The 25974-nt window shown below is 39.7% G+C and overlaps 1 protein-coding gene across 2 annotated transcripts in view; it reads right to left on the bottom strand.

Annotated features, from left to right (window-relative positions):
- The window catches only part of RBMS2 (RNA binding motif single stranded interacting protein 2), a 59348-nt gene that overhangs the window by 17436 nt on the left and 15938 nt on the right, over positions 1–25974 (bottom strand). For both annotated transcript variants that reach the window (XM_079714722.1, XM_079714723.1), the window contains exon 2: positions 1339–1505. In XM_079714722.1, the coding sequence (XP_079570848.1) occupies positions 1339–1505 (167 nt within the window). The remainder of the gene's footprint in view (positions 1–1338; positions 1506–25974) is intronic.

Here is a 25974-nt window from a genome sequence, read left to right as displayed (position 1 = left end):
TAGCAATTTTACTCCTAGGTATATACCCAACATAAATGTATATACTTATACACATGCACCAAAAGACATGTACAAGTTCATAGCAGCACTATCCGTATCCATAATAGTCACATACTGGAAACAACTCAAATGTCCAGCAACAGTAGAACAAGTAAATAAACTGTGGTATATTCCTATGATGGAATTCTATAAAGCAATAAGAATGAACAAATTTTTGCTATATGCAACAATGTGGATGAATCTCACAAACAACATTGAACAAAAGAAACCAGACATAAAATGGTATGTGCTATATCATTATATTTATATGAGGTTCAAACAAGCCACATCAATCGTTTAGAAGCCAAACAGTAGATACCTTTGGGGGTGGGGGAGAGACTGTCACTGGGAGGTGGGCTTCTGAAGAGCTGGTAATGTTCTATTTCTTGATCTGGTTACCAGGGACTGTTACAAGGATGTGTTCACCTTGTGAAAATTCACTGTTCTATAAACACTTCTGATTTGTGCACTTTTCTGTATGCTTGTTATACTTCAATAGAGTTTTAAAAGATGGTAAATTTACACAGACTAAGGTTCCTACTTTTATTTCTTTCTAAACTCGATTTCCCCTTCCCCATTAATATTACCATCCCACCAGACTTCTGCCTCTAATCAGTCCTCCATATAAATGATGTGAAACACATATATTTCTGCCAAATGGAATTGAGCTGGCCTCTCTGCATTCTTGCAATTTTTCCAGCTCTCCTAATTGGGCTAATTCCATGGTAGTTGTCTCCACCTCATGACTCAAATCTATGCTGAAGAAACCCCAAAGATCTTTAGGGGGTAGATGCCAAGTGACAACTCTTTCTCCATTTTCTTCTTTATCCACTAATTTGAGGGCTCCTCTGGGTCACTGAGAATAACTCTAGCAGCAGAAACTCTCCTAAGTATATAATTCAATTGGCTAGTCCCACTTTCTTCTATCCCTACTGCTGGTTCTCACTATCTACTAATCAATATCTTTAGAGATACTGAGCATTTCTATTCAAGGTGTAAGGACAGGAATCTTTCCACTAAGACCATCAGTTCTGGGTACATGCTGGAAACAAAGTCATATACTAACTAGGCTTCAAAGGTCAGCCCTATCCAGCTTTCCTCAGAGAAACACATAAAAGTTTTACATATTAGTAGTAGGTAGAATTTCTCTAAGAGGGGCTGCTAAGAAACCTTGCAACTATAGGGCTAGAAGCAAAATATTGATAATATTGCATTTCAGGATAAGAGTATCTGGTAAGAAGCCAGTATCACCAAATCTGTAATGTCCCTGGAGACCTACCCCTATGTACCCCAACTTACGACTGACACAACTTGACTAGGTCCTGGTCGGTAGTGCTTGGCTGCAATCCCCGGATGTAGAGGTTGGTTTTACTCAGCTGGTCATTTACAGTGCTCCCACTGCTGCTGTTAGGGGTACTGTTGCTTGGACTAGGTGGTGCCATTGGCTGAGACAATGACACATATGGCTGCAGGGAGACATGAAGAACAGAAGGTCAGAAGAATTATACATTTAGATGCTGAAGAGTGAGGAAGATCTTGGCCCCTTGGAAAAAATGATTCCAAACTTTAACAGCAATGAAGTCATCAAAAGAGTTAAAAGGGCTTCCCTGGTGGCACAGTGGTTAAGAATCCGCCTGCCAATGCAGGAGACACAGGTTCGAGCCCTGGTCCGGGAAGATCCCACATGCTGCGGAGCAACTAAGCCTGTGCGCCACAACTACTGAGCCTGCGCTCTAGAGCCCGTGAGCCACAACTACTGAGCCCGCATGTCACAACTAATGAAGCCCATGTGCCTAGAGCCCGTGCTCTGCAACGAGCGAAGCCATAGCAATGAGAAGCCTGCACACTGCAACAAAGAGTAGCCCCCGCTCACCGCAACTAGAGAAAAGCCCGCACGCAGCAACAAAGACCCAATGCAGCCCTTAATTAATTAATTAATTAATTAATTTTTAAAAAAGAGAGTTAAAAAAGAAACCTAAAGGAATTCCTCTCTGCCATAAAATAAGAAAATATTTAACTGTCCTACCTAACTTTCAGGGAAAATGAGAGGCCAAAATAAGCTTGTTAAAGGTTTTGAAAAAAGGTACTTTGTTATAGAGGAATGTTTTTATCATACAGATGCTGGAGACACAATTAATGTACGCCTCTTAAGTAAACTGTGTAATGAGACAAGACTAATAAAATCTAGGTTCCATTCAAAAATCACAGAGGAGCTAATAAAAATTTATTAAATGATGAAGGTGATAGATAAGGTGAGCATAGATTATTCATAAAACTGTAGAATATGAGACTGCAAAATACCTGCAGGAGCTTGAAAATTATAAGATTAGACAAACAAAATGAAATACTAATTACCATGCCAGGTAGTAAAAAATGAAATCTGTTACCATGCTGATAGGGGTTTAGTCATAAGTTATTTACAAGTTTTTAAAAGTTTAAATATGAATGAATAATAGATAAAGTATGGTTAAGGAAATCCAGCATTTGGGGTGAAACATCTGTAATCTTTCACTACTGATACCAGGACAGGCAACCAGACTCCGCTACATTTTGGGGCCCCTTCTGTAGGGGGGTACTTCTGTTAGAGAAAAATTACCAGGTTGACTGGAACATGGATCCATTTCTTTCATGGCATATTTTATACCCTTATGCTCTAATTAGGCTTCTAGTGTATATACATATATATGGTTCATAATCCTCTAAATTTGCATAATTACCTATAATATAGTGCATTTTACTATATCACACTCATATTCCAGTTCTCCCTTGGCTTAAAGCACTGTATAGTATAAATCTATTTGGAATTACTTCCCTATAAAATACTAGCTGCATCTCCAGGTTTTCCCCCTCTCTCTCTTCTTTGGTAGTAGTGGTAAGGGATTAGAGTGGTAACAGAAGAAAAAGGGAAACATGAATATCAAAGAGGGGAAAACTTCCCCCCAAAGAATCTTAATGTGAAATGTGCCTCTTACATTTCATGCCTCTGACCTTTAGCAAACTTTAAAATAAAAACCTTTGCTCAAGCTAAATATGTTGAAGCAAGTATTTACCTATTTTTGTCACTATACACAATCACAAATGTGTACCCACTTGCAAATACACAGTTCATTCCTCAGCTCTATACTGCAGCAAAGAAGAAACCCAATACCACATTCTGGAATGGCCCAAAGCCTCATGTCCTATTGTAGCTCTTGATACACCCTTTATATTTCCTATCCTTGTCCCCCTCTCTTTCTCTTTGCCAGCACTTACACTAGGATTTTCCATACAGAATAATCCACGTGCCAGAAGAATATGAATTATTCCTCTGTGGTGGTAGTGATAATCGACAAGTGCAGGGCAGGGCACATGCATGTTTTTCAGCAACTTTCAGACAACAAGACAAAAACAGGGCAAATAAACCTAAAAGTCATACATCCAGTGCTAGAAAATGGCAGTACATACTTTAAGAATGATGTTGAAATCTCCACTGAATTAGTAGACATGTAATAATAATCAAATACTAGTGGTCTAGGCCCCCCCCATTATCACTACTGTTGTAAGTGCACCATCTGATTTAAAGTAGAGGCAACAAGGGACATACTTCCCTTGTGGTCCAGTGGCTAAGACTCTACGCTCCCAATGCAGGGGGCCCAGGTTCAATCCCCAGTCAGGGAACTAGATCCCACATCCCGCAACTAAGAGTTCACACGTCACAACTAAAGATCCCGCATGGGCTTCCCTGGTGGCGCAGTGGTTGAGAGTCCGCCTGCCGATGCAGAGAACGCGGGTTCGTGCCCCAGTCCGGGAAGATCCCGCGTGCCGCGGAGCAGCTGGGCCCGTGAGCCATGGCCGCTGAGCCTGCGCGTCCGGAGCCTGTGCTCCGCAATGGGAGAAGCCACAACAGTGAGAGGCCCACGTACCACCAAAAAAAAATAAATAAATAAAGATCCCGCATGCTGCAACCAAAAAGATCCCACACGCCGCAACGAAGATCCCGCATGCAGCAACAAAGATCCCACATGCCACAACTAAGACTGGGCGCAGCCAAATAAATAAATAAATATTTTTAAAAATAATAATAAAGTAGAGGCCAAGAAGATTATCAACTATATTCTAATCATGGCTGTTTCTGAGTTCAGAATAAGAAGATCACTGCTGGAGATCATTCACTAAGACATGCCTTTCCTCATCTCTAAGGAATTGCCATTATTGATCCTTAGCTGAGAAAACCAAGCTTCTTCTAATATGAGAGTCTAGGGAATTCCCTGGTGGTCCAGTGGTTAGGACTCGGCGCTTCCGCTGCTGGGGCCTGGGTTCAATCCCTGGTTTTGGGAACTAAGATACTGCGAGCCGCATGGTGTGCCACACCCCCACCCCGCCCCTAAATAAATAAATAAATAAATAAGAGATTCTAGGCCTGGGGGTGATGATGATGCCAACAGTAACAATGATAGCAGAAGCAACTCTAGCAGCATCATATCATGTGCCAAGCACTGGCAGATGAGATCACCTGCCTCAGCTAGAGTTCATCTATCCCCTTTCCCAATGTGAGAGAATATTCCTAAGAGGAAGTATCAATGATTCTATGACTGTCCAAATAAGAACACAAGGGTTATTGAGGAAAGAAATAAATTGAAAAGAAGCTTTTGGGTTACTACCATGGTTATAACCTTGGTTTTAACAATGTCTTAGCTATAATCTAAAAATATGACTTAGTCAACGATAAACTTGCTGCAAGGCCAGAAAAATTCCTAGAAAAAATGATGTAGTTCAGGAAAAAAAAAAACCCCAAAACTTTTCTCTTTTGCTATTCCCAAACAGCTTCTGAAACTACTATATAGTCTCCAAAGAGAAAAAATAGAAAAATATTCTCTTTTCAAGAGAATTCAAGAAAAAAGGTCAAGAAAGCCTCTAGGTAAAGCTTATCTGGCTTCCCGAAAGAAACTATTTGGAGAGACAATAATAACTAATGTAAACTAATGATCCTTGTTTACCTATGTACGTAAAAGAGAACAGGGCAGTATATATGAGAGTCTAGAGGACTGAGATATTCTTACTGGGCGAGAGAAGGATGGGGCAGTATTGTCTCTCTTGACTCCTGTTGGTCTGTAATGGTTCTCTGAGGCCACTGGTTCTCTGTTAGAGCCTAAGTTAAAAAATGAAGAGCAAGATTTGAACTCTTTAAAACAAGGCCCTCATATTTGGCCTAGAATCTTAGACACCTGGGATGGTATTAAATTTGCCTTTAGAAATAAAGGATGGTAGCATATTATCATGTAGCAAAGAAATATGTAAAGTTATCCAGTAGAAAAGGTAGGTATGAGTCTTTTTTTTTTTTTAATATTTACTTATTTATTTGGCTGCGTCGGGTCTTAGCTGCAGCACACGGGCTCTTCCTTGCGGCGCTCCGGCTTCTCTAACAGTGGCTCGTGGGCTTCTCTCTAGTTGTGGTGGGCGGGTTCCAGAGCTCGAGGGCTCAGTAGTTGCAGCATGGGGGCTTAGCTGCCCCGCGGCATGTGGGATCTTAGCTCCCTGACTGGGATCAAACCCGCGTCCCCTGCATTGGAAGGTGGATTCTTAACCACTGGACCACTAGGGAAGTCCCTAGGTATGAGTCTTCTCATGAAGGAGATTTAATTCTGGAAGTGACTGGGAAACATTAACAGGTTTATAAGCTGAGAAATGACATGATAACATATATTTGAGAAAGCTAACACTAGGTGCATTATCCCAGCTGGTTCAGAGGGGTAGAAGACCAGAGGTGGTAAGACTAGTTAGGAGATATTAGACATGAAGGGAGGTCAGGAAAAAGTATAGAAGTTAAATTCAGACTTGCAGAATTTGAAGTCATCTGCTTGATGGTATATGCTGAATGCTTTTAGAATAAATACTGGTTAATTTATTCAGTTAGTAAACATTTAAATACCTTTAAAATACTATGCAGGGAAGGCGTGAAAAGCCTGGTAGTTAGTGTGGAAGAGCCTGGAAGTTCGATTCCTTAGCTAAAAGTTAACGCGCCACCTTAGAAATATAGGCTTATAAAGGAGGTATTAATGCTTTTAGAAAGTTCTAGTATTGCACTACTTCTTTGGGAAATGGAGTAAATTCAGTTATGATCCCTAAAGGTGGGAAGCAGTCTCAGGGCAAGGACTTTTTGGCTTTGGATCTTCCAGTGAAACCCAGATGCCTATGGGCAATGCGTTACCAAGGCAGAACAGGGAACACTGGATTGCAAAGACAAACTGATTGAAAGCAAATGCTAGGGAACACCAAATTTGAGGTTGGTTGGAGACTAGAATCTATCAATAAAAGGTGTGTGAGAACACCAGCATGGGGAGGACTTGGCTGTTTCCTAGAAGGGCCACTCCCCTTGCATAGTAAACAGCCATACATAAAAGCTGAAAGAAGGCAAAGAAAGGTAGGACAAATGAGTTAATGGATATAAAGTACTTAACATGGTGTTTGGCATACAGCAAGTATAAACTGTCAGTAACCGTTGTTATTTTAAAATTTGGAGTCTTTTAAAAAATGGAGTTCTCCTATAATTAAAGGACAAAATTCTCCTTCCTTTGCAGAATATGGATAACTCACCCAAGTTGAGCTGTTATTTGTCTGCAGAGACTTGATGCTTCCCCAGCAGTTCTTTTTTTTTTTTTAATTTTTATTTATTTATTTACTGGCTGCATTGGGTCTTCGTTGCTGTGCGTGGGCTTTCTCTAGTTGCAGCAAGCGGGGGCTACTCTTCATCGCGGTGCAGGCTTCTCATTGCTGTGGCTTCTCTTGCTGCAGAGCATGGGCTCTAGGTGTGTGGGCTTCAGTAGCTGTGGCATGTGGGCTCAGTAGTTGCGGCTCGCAGGCTCTAGAGCGCAGGCCCAGTAGTTGTAGCACACGGGCTCAGTAGTTGTGGCTCGCGGGTTCTAGAGCGCAGGCTCAGTAGTTGCGGCACACGGGCTTAGCTGCTCCACAGCATGTGGGATCTTCCCGGACCAGGGCTCAAACCCGTGTTCCCTACACTGGCAGGCGGATTCTTAACCACTGTGCTGACAGGGAAGTCCCCCCATCCCCCAGAAGTTCTTAAGGATACAGGAAAACTTTGGAGAGATGTTTTTATGGAAAGCACATGAAGAGATTTGAGCCTATGAGGCAGGCAGCAAGATAACTACTCAGTAAGCAGGCCCTGACCATCTTCAGAACTACCTCTCTCCGACCTCCTCAGAAAGTTACTTATGTCTAGATTATAAAAAAATTCCTTATGTTTTGTTCTTCTTTTACTGTTTAGGGCTGAGGCCTTTTAGATAAAATATTGAAGAGACTTTAATTTCCTAAAGATTGGTGGGGTGGTATTTGAAGGATGGTTAGAGAACTGTGCTATAAAATATCCCATAAGAATCTCTGGGATAATAATCTGGGGAAGGGCTTATAGTATGGGGATAGAGAAATATATAACTCCTTCATCTTCATCCAGAAAAAGAAAAATCAAACTCCCCTCTTCCTGTAGCAAGGAACTTTATGTTTCCTGTCTTGCTGAGTTACAGGAATCTAGGAGACAAGAGAGCGTTCTTCCTTTTGCTCTCTTGCAAGAGATCATAATGGTAGAAGCGATACAAGGCCTACTTCCCAATCACTAAGTTTTCATCAGATCTTTAAAAGAATGATCCAGTCAGATGAGCTACTTGCTAATTAAAAACTAATATAACTGAAACACTGTCTTTATTCTGAAAATAAGGTTCTCTGATCAAGTGTTCATTTTGCCTGGTTTAATAAAATTCACAAACCCTGTATCCATTCATTTGCTATCAAAGTTATCCCCATCCTGAGCCCTTAACTCTTATTGTCACCAGAGCAGGAGAAAACTCCATCCCATGTCTAGTGCCCAGTGAAGTTCCTGGCATAGAGTATAAGCATGGATATTTGCTAAAAGGAGTAAATTAAACTTAGGGGATTTGCTAATTGTGTATCATCTTAATAAATGCCTAAGAAAGTCTCACAGATACACAATCCAGTGGCCTGACATCAAAATTCCTATTACAACCTGGATATTGATGATCCACAAAACAAGTTCCTAAAGCCAGTGGTCTCTGGGACATATAACACATCTGAACATTTCTGCCTAAAAATACATTATTTTCTGAGTTCTGTCATAATGTCTCCTAATAAGAGAAAGTCCACTTTCCCTGCAAAGTAACAGACCTCCTAATATTCACTCATGAGACCCTTTGTATTGAATCATTCAATAAATATCTGAATGCAAATATGTCCAAGCCCTGCTTGATGCAGTGGGGACTCACAGATGAGTAAGAGTATAAGTGAAATATTTCATAATAAATTTAAACACACGCTCACAAGAAGCCATTAAGTAATTCACAAACCAGAGCGTACAATCTAGATAACTAGCAGAACAAAATACGTGTGCTAATGGGGATCCAAGCAAAATGGTGTAAGAACATGAAAGAAGAAACAATTGCTGAGGGAAAAGTTTCTCAAATAAGATGTTTGGGTTGTACCTTGAAGGATGAGTAGGATATTAAACCTTTAATAGGGAGCCATAGGGAAATGCAAATTAAAATCATAAGGAGAGGGGCTTCCCTAGTGGTGCAGTGGTTAAGAATCCGTCTGCCAATGCAGGGGACACGGATTCGATCTCTGGTCCGGGAAGATCCCACATGCTGCAGAGCAACTAAGCCCATGCGCCATAACTACTGAGCCTGCACTCTAGAGCCGGTGAGCCACAACTACTGAGTCCGCGTGCCACAACTACGGAAGCCCACACGACCAGACCCCAAGCTCCTCAACAAAGAGAAGCCACCGCAATGAGAAGCACGCGTACCTCAAGGAAGAGCAGCCCCCGCTCATTGCAACTAGAGAAAGCCCGTGCACAGCAAGGAAGACCCAATGTAGCCAAAAATAAATAAATAAAATAAATAAATTTATTTTAAAAAATCATAATGAGATACCACTTCATATCCACTAGGATGGCTGTAATAAAAAGACTATGACTTTACTCAAAAGTAACTTTGATGGCTATAATAAAAAAGAACAAGTGTTGGTGAGGCTGTGAACCAACTGGAACCCTTGTACACTACTGGTGGGAATGTAAAATGACGCAGCTGCTTTGGAAGACAGTTTGGCAGCTCCTAAAGTGGTTCAACACAGAGTTATCACATGACTCAGCAATTCCACTCCTAGGTATGTACCCAAGAGAACTGAAAACATATGTCTGCACAAAACCTGTACATGAATTTCGCAGCAGCATTATAACAGCCCAAAGTGGAAACAACACAAATGTCTATCGACTGATAAATGGATACATAAAATGTGGTATATCCATACATGAGCCTATTATTCAGTCATAAGAAGGAAAGAACTACAGATACATGCTATAATATGAACCTTGAAAATATGCTAAGTGAAAGAAGGCAGTCACAAAGGACCAATGATTACATGATTCCATTTATATGAAATGTGTATTAACAGGAAAGTCTTTAGAAACAGGAAGTAGATTAGTGATTACCTATAGCTGGGAGAGGAGGATAATGAAAGAACTGGGAAGTGACAGCTAAGTGGGTGGAGTTTCTTTGGGGGGTGGGTAATGAAAATGTCCTAAAAGTATGGTAACGGATGCAGGACTCTGTGAATATACAAAAGCCACTGTATCCTTTAAATGGGTGAATTGTACAGTATGTGAATTATATCTCAATAAAGCTGTTATAAAAATTTGATAGAGATGGGTAGCGAGAAAAGGACATTCCAACCATTGAAAACTTCTTGAGATGTTAGGCTATCACAGGCTAGTATGACCTAGCACAGGATTCAGCCTAGGTTGGCATCACCCTACTTCATTTCCAGATAGAAAATTCATAAGATTAATACATTTTATTGAAATTCAAGTGGAAATATGAATTAGACATTAAATCATATCATAGCAAGAAAGGAATATTTTCTGTAATCCCCCTCCCTGAAAAAAAAATTAACATTAAAAACAAAACAAAGGGCTTCCCTGGTGGCGCAGTGGTTAAGAGTCCGCCTGCCGATGCAGGGGACACAGGTTCGTGCCCCGGTCCGGGAAGATCCCACATGCCGCGGAGCGGCTGGGCCCGTGAGCCATGGCCGCTGAGCCTGCGCGTCCAGAGCCTGTGCTCCGTAACGGGAGAGGCCACAACAGTGAGAGGCCCGCATACCGCAAAAAAAAAAACAAAAACAAAAACAAAAACAGAAAGGTATCTCTGGAACACACAGCACCTGAGCCAGAGAACCCACACCATGGATCTGCCCACCATACCTGGCTTTATTTTATTTATTTATTTATTTAGGCCACGCGGTGTGGCATGTGGGATCTTAGTTCCAGGATCGAACCGGGGCCCCCTGCAGTGGGAGCTCGGAGTCTTAACCCCTGGACCACCAGGGAAGCCCCCATACCTGGTTTTAAAGGCTGACTCTCAGCACTTCTACTACTTCCTCTTAGCTCAAGTAAACCTGACACCATCTCCAGCTCCTCCTCTCCTCCCCCCTACTCTTTCATGGCTCTTACCACTACAGTAGCAATCTGTTTTCTACATCCCTTTAATACCAGAGGGAGTTTTTACATTCATACCAGGTGATACTCAAACTAGTTCTCAAGTATAAAATTGACGTTTTTAAACCCTAAGTCAAAATAACTAAAGAATCCTCAGTTAAGCATACAGCCAAACACATTGCTCAGGAATCCATTCACCCTTCCAGATCCACTTGCCACGCTTGTCCACCTTGCTTTATGCCTTGGAAGCTGACCATATAGAGTGTATGAACAGGCTCCCTTGCCCTCTGGCTTCCAGTTGGGTTTGGCTAACCAGATATATACCAGTAGGATATCAAAGGGCAGGAGGAGAATGAGACCAGAGTATTTCTTTTCCTAGCTCCTTTCCCTGCCAGAATACCGTGATTTGGCTGCATACCTCTACTGAAGCCCATAGTTCTCTCCATACACTCTTCGATCCTGGTAATCTCTCTCACTTCTTTGCCCTTTTAGATATAGAGTACGTAGGCTCTGTAACTGCTGGCCATAGGGTACCCTACTCCCTCTCACCGGTTTCCCTAAGTCCCTTTGTAAATAGTCCCTTTATTACATCTTTCTCAAATTACTCCATTTGGGTATGTATCTGTTTCCTTTTAGGACCCTAAACGATGAACAAACCATTCTACCTTAAAGATTCAGGTGCAAGAGGATATGTACCAGAAACTCTTGAGAAACTGTGCTTTCTTTAAGATAGGATAAAGAACCTCCTCACTGGGCAAAAATCCTCAAGGCACAGTTTGATGCAGAATTCTTTTCATCTAACAATTTAACAGTATCTTAAGTTAAACTGTTGATTTAACTTTATGATTTCATCTCATCTTCCAGACAACTTTGTGAAGTAGGGCAGATGATGTGTTATTTCCCTTCTAAAACTTAGAAACTGAGGTTCAGTTTTATTTCAACATTCCCTCTGTTATGTCGCTTCACTTTTTGTTAAGCAGAACCTAGTAATGGAAACCTTAATACTGACAGTATCCAAACCAAGGCAAACAGCTGAGTAAACATGTAAAGCAGTCCTTTACATGACCCTACATCCTTTCTCTCCCTTCTGGAAAGAAAACAGTTCTAAGTTCCCTGGCAATAGGTAATGTCTAGTCAAAGTAGAACATTTAAGGAACAAAGGCATTTGAATTGTGAACCAAATAAATTAGAGGAAAATATACATAAGACTGGTGCTTACATAGACTTGCTAGAGCAAGAGCCCTCAATCGAAATATATGGGCAATTCTACTGGGGGGCATAGCCCTTTTAGGCACAGTGTTTTTAGGCAGCACAAACCCATGCCCCTATCCCAAGGAATAACCGACTATGCCGCCAGTTTGTGGGTACATGTCAGTGTGGCAATATCTCATATGTACCAGGAACCATAAAGCAAAAAGTTTAATTAATTCTCAGGACAGAAAAAGGATCTTTGAAGGTTAAGTAGCTTAAGTCTGAACATGACCACCAACTGCTTGGGGAGAACATGGGTAGGATACAACTGAGCCCCCATGGAGTGCTACTCTGCATTACACAACTCCTCCACTATTCAGCCTAGCTGGTGGATCATCGTATGGCCTGAGGAGGAGTTGCAAAGTGAAAAAGAATAACGGCATCATTGGAGCTTCAGAGCTTGCAGAGAAGTATATGTGCCTCTCTTCCACAATAAAGTTGCCACAGATAGAGAAAATATATAGGAAAAGATAATGCCTGCCTATAGTTTATTTTGCCCTACCTTGTCACTTACCCTATTTTCATCATCTGACACAATTTTATTGTGGTCAGAAATACAGATATCACAAACCCATAGGAAGTCAGAAAACACCAGCACTCCTCTTCTTCACCCCTATACCACCTATACAAAGAATTCCCAGATTGGTAGATTAGGGATCTGGTTTTATCAAGGCCTAAAATCTCAAAGTCATGAAAAGATTCTGCTCCTGTGATCATTATAGAAATATTTTTGATTCACCAAACAATAAACGCTGGCAATACTACACACCTGAAGAAAGTAACCTAACCAAAGAATATGGAAGGTATACATGCCTAGTCTATTTTCAGATCAAAATAAAATGTATACATGCAACCACCTAGCATTACGTTAGGTATATAAAGTTTAATCCTTATTCTAGCCTGCCTTTTTTTGGCCACGCCACAGGGCACGTGGGATCTTAGTTCCCCAACCAGGGATCAAACCCGCATCCCCTCCATTGGAAGCGTGGAGTCTTAACCACTGGACCGCCAGGGAAGTCCCTCTAGTCTGCTTTTTACAACTCACAAAGAACTGCGGATATAATTTTTCAAGGTCTGATATAATATACATAGAAATACGTCCAGAAAGATTCACAAGAAACGGTTAATAATGTTGGCTGCTAAAAAGACGAACTAGGTATATGAAAGACGGGGTGAAAACAGACTTTTTGAACCTTTTATATTTTATACCAAGTCCATATATCTATTATCTATTTAAAAACTAAAGAAAAAGTTTCAAGGTCTGACATACTAATTTTTTAAAACTAGGATAGAAGGTTAAAACACTTGAGTCCATACAGCCTGACTCCTGGACCCACGCTCTCATAGTTCCTAACGTACTCTGAATCTCAAAAAAGACAGTGATCTGAACAGAACTAGTCCTTGGCAAAGTGTTAACCTAGTTTATCAAGCTCATGGTCTTAAACTACAATTGGGAATGGGGCAGAAGTTGGAGGTAAGGGGTGGAGGTGAGGACTGATTGCCAAAGTAAGAACTGAATATCAAAAGCCAACTATAAACGAAGTGATAAGGTCTCCAAAAGAGGAAGAGAAAGTTCTATAAGTTCTATCTAATTCCTGGATAGTAATGTGGAAGGTTATGTAAGAATTTTTGCAAGGTCCAGTACCCATAGCCATATAAAGATATACTATTTACATAATAGCTACAGTATACTTAATCCATAAAGAATATAGAAAAGAGGGAAATCCCTGTTCTTTTAGGCTGATATATTAAAACAAAACAGCGAGTTTTCTTTCTCCTTATTACAAAACAGCTTTGACAGAACTTACAGAGCAGAACCTCAGGTTCCTACTTACCTCTAGTATCCTTTGGAGGTGAAATTGGAAGAAAATTTAGAATGAGAATAAGAGACTTATAGCTTAGAGGCAACCCTCTACTACCCCTTTACTTCTTTCCCTTTCTCTAGTCTCCATCCTCTCTCTTACTCTTTTCCATTCTTCCTCCATTTTTTTCCTTCTTCTCTATCTTTGCTTAGGCTTACTCCTGACAGTTGCATTCAGTGATATCCTTAAGTAATAATTAGCCTGGCTGTGGTATTAAAGCTGCTCATATCTTAACCTATTAAAAAAAAAAAAAAGACAGTCCTGGTTCAGAGGATGGGAAGCAAAGTTTCATAAGAATAACTTTTTCTACTTTTAATTATGGAAAACATACAAAGGCAAAAGAAGAGTATAATGAATCCCTACACATTTATCACTTAGCTTTAACAATTATTCACGGACAAACTTGCTTCATTTGTAACTCCACCTATTTCCTTACCTCCCACATTATTTCAAAGCAAATACCAAATATATAATTTCATTACGAAATATTTCAGCATGTAGCTCTGAAAAATCTCTTTAAAAAAAATATAAACCCAGAGGCTTCCCTGGTGGCGCAGTGTTTGAGAGTCCGCCTGCCGATGCAGGGGACACTGGTTCGTGCCCCGGTCTGGGAGGATCCCACATGCCACGGAGCGGCTGGGCCCGTGAGCCATGGCCGCTGAGCCTGCGTGTCCGGAGCCTGTGCTCCTCAACGGGAGAGGCCACAACAGTGAGAGGCCCGCGTACCGCAAAAAAAAAAAAAAAAAATATATATATATATATATATAAACCCAAACAACTCTATATCATCTAAAAATTAATAATTCCTTAATTTTATAAAATAGAGTTAACATTTCCAATTGTCTTATATATGTCAGAATTGTTTTGTTTTGTTTTACAGTTTGATTTTTTATTTTTTATTTTTTTTTGGCCACACTGTGCAGCTTGTGGGATCTTAGTTCCCTGACCAGGGATTGAATCCAGGCCCTTGGCAGTGAAAGCATGGAGTGCTGACCACTGGACCTCCAGGGAATTCACCAGTTTATTTGTTTGAAATAGGATCCAAGTAAGGTCCATATACTGTCACTGGTTGTTATGTCTGACACATCTTTTAATCGACAAGTTCCCTATCCATTCCTATTTCTTGCAGTTTTCTTTAAAAATTTTTAAAATTTATTTATTTATTTATTTATTTAGGCTGTGCTGGATCTTCCTTGCGGTGCACAGGCTCTCTAGTTACGGCGCGCGGGCTCTAGAGTTCATGGGCTCAGTAGCTGCAGCGCGCGGGCTTAGTTGTGGTATGTGGGATCTCAGTTCCCCGACCAGGGATTGAACCCAGACCCCCTGCATTGGGAGCGTGGAGTCTTAACCACTGAACCACAAGGGAAGTCCCCTATTTCTTGTAATTTATTTGTCAAGGAAATTCTTATGTTTGTACCAGCATAAAAATTAACCCATTCAAAAACCATTTAATTAGAGTTACCATATGATCCAGCAATCCCACTCCTGGGCATATATCCAGAGAAAACTAATTCAAAACGATATGGGGGGGCTTCCCTGGTGACACACTGGTTAAGAATCTGCCTGCCAATGCAGGGGACACGGGTTCGAACCCTGGTCCAGGAAGATCCCACATGCTGCAGAGCAACTAAGCCCGTGCACCACAACTACTGAGCCTGCACTCTAGAGCCTGCAAACCACAACTACTGAGCCCACGTGACACAACTACTGAAGCCCGCACTCCTAGAGCCTGTGCTCCGCAACAAAAGAAGCCACCACAATGAGAAGCCCACGCACCGCAATGAAGAGTAGCCCCCACTCACTGCAACTAGAGAAAGCCCGCGCACAGCAACGAAGACCCAACACAGCCAAAAATAAATAAATAAAAATTTTAAACAATGGTTTAGATGGCAAATTTTATTTAAAAAAAAAAGATATAGGGGACTTCACTGGCAGTCCAGTGGTTAAGACTCCACGCTCCCAATGCAGGAGGCACATGTTCGATCACTTGTTGGGGAACTAAGATTCTGCATGCCACGCAGCATGGCCAAAAAAAAAAAAAAGCACCCCAATGTTCACAGCAGCACTATTTACAATAGCCAAGACATGGAAGCAACCTAAATGTCCATCAACACATGAATGGATAAAGAAGATTCAGTATATATATGCACAATGGAATATTATTCAGCCATAAAACAGAATGAAACAATGCCATTTGCAACCATCTGGATGGACCTGGAGATTATCATACTAAGTGACGTAAGCCAGACAGAGAAAGACAAATATCATATGATATCACTGATATGTGGAATCTAAAAAAATGATACAAATGAACTTATTTACAAAACAGAAATGGACTCAGAGACATAGAAAACAAACTTACGGTTATCAAAGGGGAAAGAGGGTGGGGGAGGGATAAATTAGGAGTCTGTGATTAACAGATACATGCTACTATATATAAAATAAATCACACTACTATATATAAAATAAAACAACAAGGACCTACTGTATAGCACAGGGAACTATATTCAGTATCATGTAATGACCTATAATGGAAAAGAATCTGAAAAAGAATACATATATATGTATAACTGAATCACTGTGCTGTACACCTGAAACTAACACATTACAAGTCAACTACATGTCAATAAAAAGTTGTTTGTTTTGAAAAAAATGTATTAAGTAGGTACTATTTGGAGAATAGAAAAAAGAATCTATAACTGAACAATTATTTATTGTATCTAATATGTAGCATGTGGAGATGCTATGAAGAAATGCAAAATGAGAGAAAAGGTTGGCCTTCAAAAGGCACAAGATGGAATGCAAAAACAGAACAATGACATAAAAACATAAAATCAAAACAAAACTTCCTAGTAACAACATAGCTTCTCTAGTGACTACTGATGTTAATCTCAATAGTCAACTGACCTTTTATTTTATTATCTTTTTCTCAGGCAAAGGGAAGGGAAAATAACAAATGTTGGCTATTTACCATATTCCAGGTCCCATAGGATTTTGTTATCTAATATAATCTTTAGAAAGAAGATAATGAGGGCTTCCCTGGTGGCACAGTGGTTAAGAATCCACCTGCCAATGCAGGGGACACGGGTTCAAGCCCTGGTCCAGGAAGATCCCACATGCCGCAGAGCAACTGAGCCCGTGTGCCACAACTACTGAGCCTGCACTCTAGAGCCGGCAAGTCACAACTACTGAGCTCACGCGCCTAGAGCCCGTGCTCCACAACAAGAGCAGCCACTGCAATGAGAATCCCACGCACCACAACGAAGAGTAGCCCCCACTTGCCGCAACTAGAGAAAGCCTGCACGCAGCAACGAAGACCCAATGCAGCCAAAAATTTTAAAATTAAAATAAATAAATAAAAGAGACAGTAGAAGAGAAATTTAGAAAGTAGGAAGGTGGAGGTTTGTTTAAAAAAAATGATAATGAGATGAGATAGGTATAATTTCTATTTTCTTTTCTTTTCTCTTTTTTTTTTTTGTCCACGCTGCACAGCCTGTGGGATCTTAGTTCCCCGACCAGGGATCAAACTCAGGCCAATGGCAGTGAAAGTGCCACTGAGTCCTAACCACTGGACTGACCGCCAGGGAATTCCTTCCATTTTCATTTTTATTGATATGGAAACTAAGGTTCAGAGGAGTTCTTTCTTTCCCAAGTTTACATAATTAATAAGTAGTAGAATCTTATTTTTGACTGAGGATCATCTGGTTCCCAAGTCCGCACCCTTTCCATTGCTGTTTCTCTAACACAGGAACAGCAATGGCTTTCACGAATTATAGGCAAGGTCAACAATTAGTTCCAATTATTTTTTTAAGAGATCAACTTCTAAAATGTGTTCAAATCAACAGTCTAAAAAAGAGGGACTTCCGTGGTGGTCCAGTGGTTAAGACTCTGCCCTTCCATGGCAGGGGGCGTGAGTTCCATCCCTGGTCAGGGAACTAAGATCCCACAGGACACTCAGTGTGGTCAAAAAGAAAAAAAACAAAAAAACAGGTAAAGAAACTTAGCTTATCATTTTTCCTCAATAATCAAAGAATCTACTAGATTTAAGTACTGGTCTGATATGTGAAAATGGAACTAAACTGAGGAATCTGATCATCATCTTCCCTGGAGAAAACACTTACTGCCCACTCCACTGCTCCCTTCAGTGTAGAGGGACAGACATCAGCATATCGCTCCTGCTGTGCAGGAAGCTCTAGAAGCAGCAGCACAGCTCTGTCCTCTTTCACTCTGGGGGTTCAGCTGCCTGAAGGGAGCACACACTCAGCTTTGCTACCTTACATACTGGTGAGGTTTCACAGGGGTTGCCCCACAGGGGAAGTCTGTAGCTTCTGTTTGGTTTGGTTTTGATCACTGCTTGCACCTAGATGGAGAAATCTGTCTAATTCTGGCAGTATTAGAAAATCCACTGGCCCACAGATACAAGCTACCTTCTTGAATATGAGTGTTATCAGTAATAAAGTTGTTGTTTTTATTTCCATTTGTCAAACTTTCTTCTTATTTCTCAACTGGAGTGGAGGAAGAAGGATGCTTCAAACTGAAACCCGCAAACCCCAGCAGTCTTTAAGGGCTAGGCAAGTATTTCCTTTGGTAGTTGAAATGGAGCCCAGGGTAAAATGTTAGTGTGCCTGGCCCTACCAGTTTACAAATCCTATAATTGTAAAATAATGATTTAGTAATAATTCAATTTGGGACAACAAAGAAAATCATTTTCATTTATAATGTAAGACCTTTATTTCACAAATGAGGAAAAATCAGATTCAGTTTTGATACAAGCACTCAGTTATTCACTATTCATTTAGCAATTGAGTAGGCAATGAATCAATGTTTACTAAATGTTTTTTCAAAAGTATATTTCTTGACTACAGAGCCCATTAACTAGCAGAAAGGGGTTAAAACACAAGGGCTCAAAAATCAAAGACTATAGTTTAATTCTAGTGTTGCCATGTACTAGTCTGTGACTTTGGGTAAGTTGCTTAACCTTACCCGCAGAATGCAGACAGTAACAGCACCTATGTAATAGGATTAGTGTGGGGATTAAAATAAATACATATAAAGCTCTTACAGTGCCTGAAATATAAAAGGAGCTCACATCCATTCATTCAGTAAATACTTAATGCCCGATTTAGAGTACCAGGCACTATGTCTGATAGCAAGGACAAAATGCCAAGCTAAAGATGGTCTAAGACAAAGACTAGAGATGGTCTTGGTCCTAACAGAATTCAGCATTTAGTAGAGATATAGCCATTAATCAAATAATCACAAAGTAATTGTATAATTACCCAGTGTGATAAATGGGCTAGGGAAAAAAAAAGAACAGAAGGCTGTGACCTACTTTAGTTAGTATAGTCAGAAAGGTGACATTTAAGTGATACTTCATGGAGGAGCAGAAACTAGCCATTCAGAGAATGAAATAAAAGATCATTCCAGAAAGAGAAATGGGCAAAAGACACAAAGTGAGATTTTCAACTGAATCTGAAAGAAACAGAAGGCCAGTGAAGCTGGAGTGTAATGAAGGACGGAGGGGTAGGCAGAACCTTCCAGGCTGTGTTAAAGTACTTGGCTTTCATTCAACACAATAGACAGTCAGTGAATAATTTTATGCAAGAGAGAAGTTATAAGATCTGATCTATGTTTTGAAAATATTACTCTGGCTACTATAGAAAGAATAAATAAAAGCGAGGCAGGGGGTGAAATGGCAAGCTCAATTAGGAGGCCACTGTAATAGTCCAAACAAGAGACAATACAGTCTATAATTGGAGAGATGGCTGTAAAGATGGAGAGAAATGGAACGATCTGAGGTGTAGTTTATAGGTAGGACCAAAGGACTTGCTTATAAATTAGATGCAGGAAAGTATAGTGTCTAGCTTGAGTAACTGGATGGATGATGGTATCATTCACTAATGCTGTAGAGATGGAGGGGAGAGCCAATTTGAGGACTGCAAAGCAATCATTACATTTTGAACATGTTAATTTTAATAACCTGTGAGATTTCTAGGAAAAAATATCAATTAAGCAGTTGGATACACAGAGGAGAAGTCTGGTCTAGCAATTATCTGTAAATCTGTTAGCATAGTAATAAGTGAAACCTAGGAATAAAGTATATTTAGAAAGAAGGCAAGAAAACCTGAAGAAATATAAACGCTCAGAAATTGAGTAGAGTAACTGACAAGGAAGTCAAAAGAGGAGGGCAAAAGGGCAAGACCCAAGAAGGTTGTGTTACCGGAGGCAACAAAAGACAGAGTTTCAAGAAATGGGGAATAGTCAACTCCAGCAATGCCACTAAGAGGTTATGTAAGATAAAAACTAAAAAACAAACAAAACACTAGTTGGATTGGGCAACTTAAAAGTACTTTGGACTAGAGCAAGCAGAAGAAAGAATCAGTGAGCCTGAAGAGAGATCATTTGAATTTATCCAGCCAGAAGGAAAACAAAAAAACAAGCAAACAAACAAAAACCAGAATGAAAGGGAATGAAGAAAGCCTATGGGACTTACAGGGCATAATAACAGAAACAATCTATGTACTACTGGAGCTGCAGAAGAAGAGAGAGAGAAAGGGGTAGAAAGTTTATTCAAAGAAATAACAGCTGAAAACTTCCCAAATGTGGGGAGAGATGTGGACATCCAAGTTCATTAAGCTAAAAGCTCACTCCAAAGTTTCAATCCAAAATGACCTTCTCCAAAACCATAATTCAAAAAGAGACATGTACCAAAATGTTCATAGCAGCCCTATTTACAATAGCCCGGAGATGGAAACAACCTAAGTGTCCATCATCGGATGAATGGGTAAAGAAGATGTGGCACATATATACAATGGAATATTACTCAGCCATAAAAAGAAATGAAATTGAGCTATTTGTAATGAGGTGGATGGACCTAGAGTCTGTCATACAGAGTGAAGTAAGTCAGAAAGAGAAAGACAAATACTGTATGCTGACACATATATATGGAATTTAAGAAAAAAAAATGTCATGAAGAACATAGGGGTAAGACAGGAATAAAGACACAGACCTACTAGAGAATGGACTTGAGGATATGGGGAGGGGGAAGGGTAAGCTGTGACAAAGTGAAAGAGCGGCATGGACATATACACACTACCAAACGTAAGGTAGATAGCTAGTGGGAAGCAGCCGCATAGCACAGGGAGATCAGCTCGGTGCTTTGTGACCACCTGGAGGGGTGGGATAGGGAGGGCGGGAGGGAGACGCAAAAGGGAGGGGATATGGGAACATATGTATATGTATAACTGATTAAATTTGTTATAAAGCAAAAAAATAAAAAATAAAAATAACAAAATGACCTTCTCCAAGATGCATTATAGTAAAATCATCTAAAATCAAATACAAAGAGAGAATTTAAAAGTCAGTTAGAAAAAAAAAATGTCTCTCATACAACAGAGCCTCCATAAGGCTATGAGCAGATTTCTCAGCAGAAATCCTGCAGGCCAGGAGAGAATAGGATGATATATTCAAAATGCTGAAAGAAAAAGAATGCAAAACAAGAATACTTTACCCAGCAAAGCTGTCCTTCAGAAGTGAAGGTAAGATAAAGATTTTCCCTAACAAAAGCTGAGAGAGTTCACCACCACTTGACCTGCCTTAACAAGAAATGCTGAAGAGTTCTTCAATCTGACAAGAAAGGATGTTAACTAGTAACACAAAAATATATGAAAATATACAACATACTGGTAAAGGTAAACATATAGTCAGATTCAGAATACTCTAGTACTGTAATGTGGTGATGTTAACCACTTAACTCTAGTATAAAGGTTAAAGGACAAAAGTATTAAAATAGCTATAGCTACAATAATTTGTTAATGGATACACAATATAAAAAGATGTAAATTGTGACATGAAAAACATAAAATGGGGGTGGGGGTAAAAGGGTAGATTTTGTATGCAATCAAAGCTAAGTTGTTATCAGCTTAAAATAGACTGTTACATCTATAAGATGTTTCAAGTAAGCCTGAGGGTAACCACAAAACAAAAACCTATAACAGATACACAGAAGATAAAGAGAAGGGAATCAAAGTATACCACTATCAGAAATCATCAATTCATAAAGCAAGACAGTAAGAGAGGAAGAAAGGAAGAAAGGAACTACAAGACAGCCAGAAAACAATTAACAAGATGGCAATAATAAGTCCTTACCTAGTTATAATTACTTTAAATGTAAATGGATTAAATTCTCCAATCAAAAGGCACAGAGTGCCTGAATGGATAAAAAACAAGGTCTAACGTTTATGCTGTTTGCAGAAGACTCATTTACTACAAAGACACATATAAGAACAAAGTGAAGGGTTGGAAAAAGATATCCCACACAAATGGAAACCAAAAGAAAGCAAGGATAACTATACTTATATCAGAAAAAAGAACTTTAAGTCAAAAACTGTAACAAGAGACAAAGAAAGTCATTATATAATGATAAGAAAGGGTCAATTCATCAAGGGGATGTAACAGTTGTAAATGTGTATATACCCAACATCAGAGCACCTAAAATATTGAGCAAATACTAACAGATCTGATGGCAGAAACAGACAATACAGTAATAGCAGAGGATTTCGATACCCCACTTTCAATGATGAATGGATCACCCAGACAGAAAATCAATACAGAAACAATGGAATTGAACTATATTTTACATCAAATGGACCTAAGAGACATATACAGAACCTTCCATCTAAAAACAACATAACACACCTTCTTCTCAAGTGCACCTGGAACATTCTCCAGGATAGAGCACATTAGGTCACAAAACAAGTCTCAGTAAATTTTAAAATACTGTAATCATACCAAGTATCTTTTCTGACCAAAATGATATAAACTAGAAATCAATAACAGAAGGAAAACTGGAAAATTCACGAATATGTGGAAATTAAACAACACATTCCTGAACAACCAATGGGTCAAAGATAAAATCAAAAAATATCTTGAAACAAACAAAAATGGACACACAACATACCAAAACTTATGGCATGCAGCAAAAATAGAGCACAGAGGGAAGTTTAGAGTGATAACTGCCTACATTAAGAAGAAGAAAAAAAAAAGATCTCAAATAACCTGAAGGAACTGGAAAAAGGACAAATTAAGCCCAAAGTTAGCAGAAAGAAGGAGATAACAAAGATCAGAGCAGAAATAAATGAAATCAGGAATAGAAAAACAATGGAAAACTGTTAGTTTTTTTAAAAAGATTAAATTGACAAAGCTTTAGCTAGATTTACCAAGAAAAAAAGAAAGAGAACTCAAAGAAATAAAACTAAAAATGAAAGAGGAGACATTACAACTGATAGCACAGAAACACAAAGGATCATACGACACTGCTATGGACAGTCATATGCCATCAAATTGGACAACCTAGAAGAAATGAATAAATTCCTAGAAACATACAATCTACCAAGTCTTAATAATAAAAATACAGAAAATCTGAACAGACTAATAAGTAAGGAGATTGATAATCTCCAGGACTAGATGGCTTCACAAGTGAATTCTATCAAACATTTAAAGAAGAACACCAGTTCTTCTCAAACTCTTCCAAAAAAATGAAGAGGAGGGAACACTTCCAAACTCATTTAACGAGACCAGCATTACCCTGATACCAAAGCCAGATGATGACATTAAAATAAAATAACAGACCAACATCCATGACGAATATAAGTGCAAAAATTCTCAAAAAAATACTAGCAAAACAAATTCAACAGCACATTAAAAGCATCATACACGACACTATCAAACTCTTAGAGGAAAACATAGGCAGAACACTCTATGACATAAATCACAGCAAGATCCTTTTTGACCCACCTCCTAGAGAAATGGAAATAAAGACAAAAATAAACACATGGGACCTAATGAAACTTAAAAGCTTTTGCACAGCAAAGGAAACCATAAACAAGACAAAAAGACAACCCTCAGAATGGGAGAAAATACTTGCAAATGAAGCAACTGACAAAGGATTAATCTCCAAAATTTATAAGCAGCTCATGCAGCTCAATAACAAAAAACCAAACAGCCCAATCCAAAAATGGGCAGAAGACCTAAATAGACATTTCTCCACAGAAGATATACAGACTGCCAACAAACACATGAAAGGATGCTCAACATCTTTACTCATTAGAGAAATGCAAATCAAAACTACAATGAGATATCATCTCACACCAGTCAGAATGGCCATCATCAAAAAATTCTAGAAACAATAAATGCTGGAGAGGGTGTGGAAAAAAGGGAACACTCTTGCACTGCTGGTGGGAATGTGAATTGGTACAGCCACTATGGAGAACGGTATGGAGGTTCCTTAAAAACTACAAATAGAACTACCATATGACCCAGCAATCCCACTACTGGGCATATACCCTGAGAAAACCATAATTCAAAAAGAGACATGTACCAAAATGTTCATAGCAGCCCTATTTACAATAGCCCAGAGATGGAAACAACCTAAGTGTCCATCATCGGATGAATGGGTAAAGAAGATGTGGCACATATATACAATGGAATATTACTCAGCCATAAAAAGAAATGAAATTGAGCTATTTGTAATGAGGTGGATGGACCTAGAGTCTGTCATACAGAGTGAAGTAAGTCAGAAAGAGAAAGACAAATGCTGTATGCTGACACATATATATGGAATTTAAGAAAAAAAAATGTCATGAAGAACATAGGGGTAAGACAGGAATAAAGACACAGACCTACTAGGGAATGGACTTGAGGATATGGGGAGGGGGAAGGGTAAGCTGTGACAAAGTGAAAGAGCGGCATGGACATATATACACTACCAAACATAAGGTAGATAGCTAGTGGGAAGCAGCCGCATAGCACAGGGAGATCAGCTCGGTGCTTTGTGACCGCCTGGAGGGGTGGGATAGGGAGGGTGGGAGGGAGACGCAAAAGGGAGGGGATATGGGAACATATGTATAACTGATTAAATTTGTTATAAAGCAAAATAAATAAAAGAAAAAAGAAAAAAAGAACAACCTAGTGGTTACCAGTAGGGAGAGGGAAGTGTGGAGGAGCAAGATAGGGGTAGGGGATTAGAGGTACAAACTATGCTGTATAAAATAAATAAGCTACAAGGATATATTGTACAACATAGGGAATATAGCCAAAATATTATATCATTTATAATAACTATAAATGGAATATAATCTTTAAAAATTGTGGATCATTATGTTGTACACCTGTAACTTTTATATTATTCATCAAATATACCTCAATAAAAAAGAATGAAAAAAAAAAAAAAAAAAAAAGCATCATACACCATGATCAAGTGAGACTTACCCCTGAGATGCAAGGATGGTTCAATATACACAAATCAATAAATGTGATATAGCACATTAACAAAACAACAAAAATCATGATAATCCCAATAGATTCAGAAAAAGCAATTGACAAAATTCAACATCGTTTCATGATAAAAACATTCAATAAATTGGGTACAGAAGGAACATACCTCAACATAATAAAGGCCATATATGACACGTCCACAGCTTATATCATATTCAACAGTGAAAGTCTGAAAGCTTTTCCTTTAAGATCAAGAACAAGAAAAGGGTGAACATTCTGACCACTCTTATTCAACATAATACTAGAAGTCCTAGCCAGAGCAATTAGGCAAGAAAAAGAAATAAAGGCATCCAAATCAGAAAGGAAGAAGTAAAATTGTCTGTTTGCTGATGACATGATTTTGTATACAGAAAATTCTAAAGACTCCATCAAAAAAGTGTGAGGCCTAATAAACAAGTTCCACAAAGTTTCAGGATACAGGGACTTCCCTGGTGGCACAGTGGTTAAGAATCTGCCTGCCAATGCAGGGAACACGGGTTCAAGTCCTGGTCCAGGAAGATCGCACATGCTGCAGAGCAACTAAGCCCGTGTGCCACAACTACTGAGCCTGTGCTCTAGAGCCCATGAGTCACAGCTACTGAAGCCCGTGCACCTAGGACCCGTGCTCTGCAACAAGAGAAGCCACTGCAATGAGAAGCCTGTGCACCTCAACGAAGAGGAGCCCCTGCTCGCCACACTAGAGAAAGCGCACATGCAGCAACAAACACCCAATGCAGCCAAAAACAAACAAACAAATAAATAAATAAATAAAGACGGTTTCAGGATACAAAATCGAACATACGGGGCTTCCCTGGTGGCGCAGTGGTTGTGAGTCCCCCTGACAGTGCAGGGGACACGGGTTTGTGCCCCGGTACAGGAAGATCCCACATGCCACAGAGCGGCTAGGCCCGTGAGCCATGGCCGCTGAGCCTGCGTGTCCGGAGCCTGTGCTCCACAACGGGAGAGGCCACAACAGTGAGAGGCCCGCATACCACAAAAAAAAAAAAAAAAAAA

The sequence above is a fragment of the Hyperoodon ampullatus genome (assembly GCF_949752795.1).
Source record: "Hyperoodon ampullatus genome assembly, chromosome: 11".
In the NCBI taxonomy this organism is placed as follows: Eukaryota; Metazoa; Chordata; class Mammalia; order Artiodactyla; family Ziphiidae; genus Hyperoodon; species Hyperoodon ampullatus.
The sequence above is the reverse complement of the archived record's forward strand: the minus strand, read 5'-3'. Positions and strand labels throughout refer to the sequence as shown.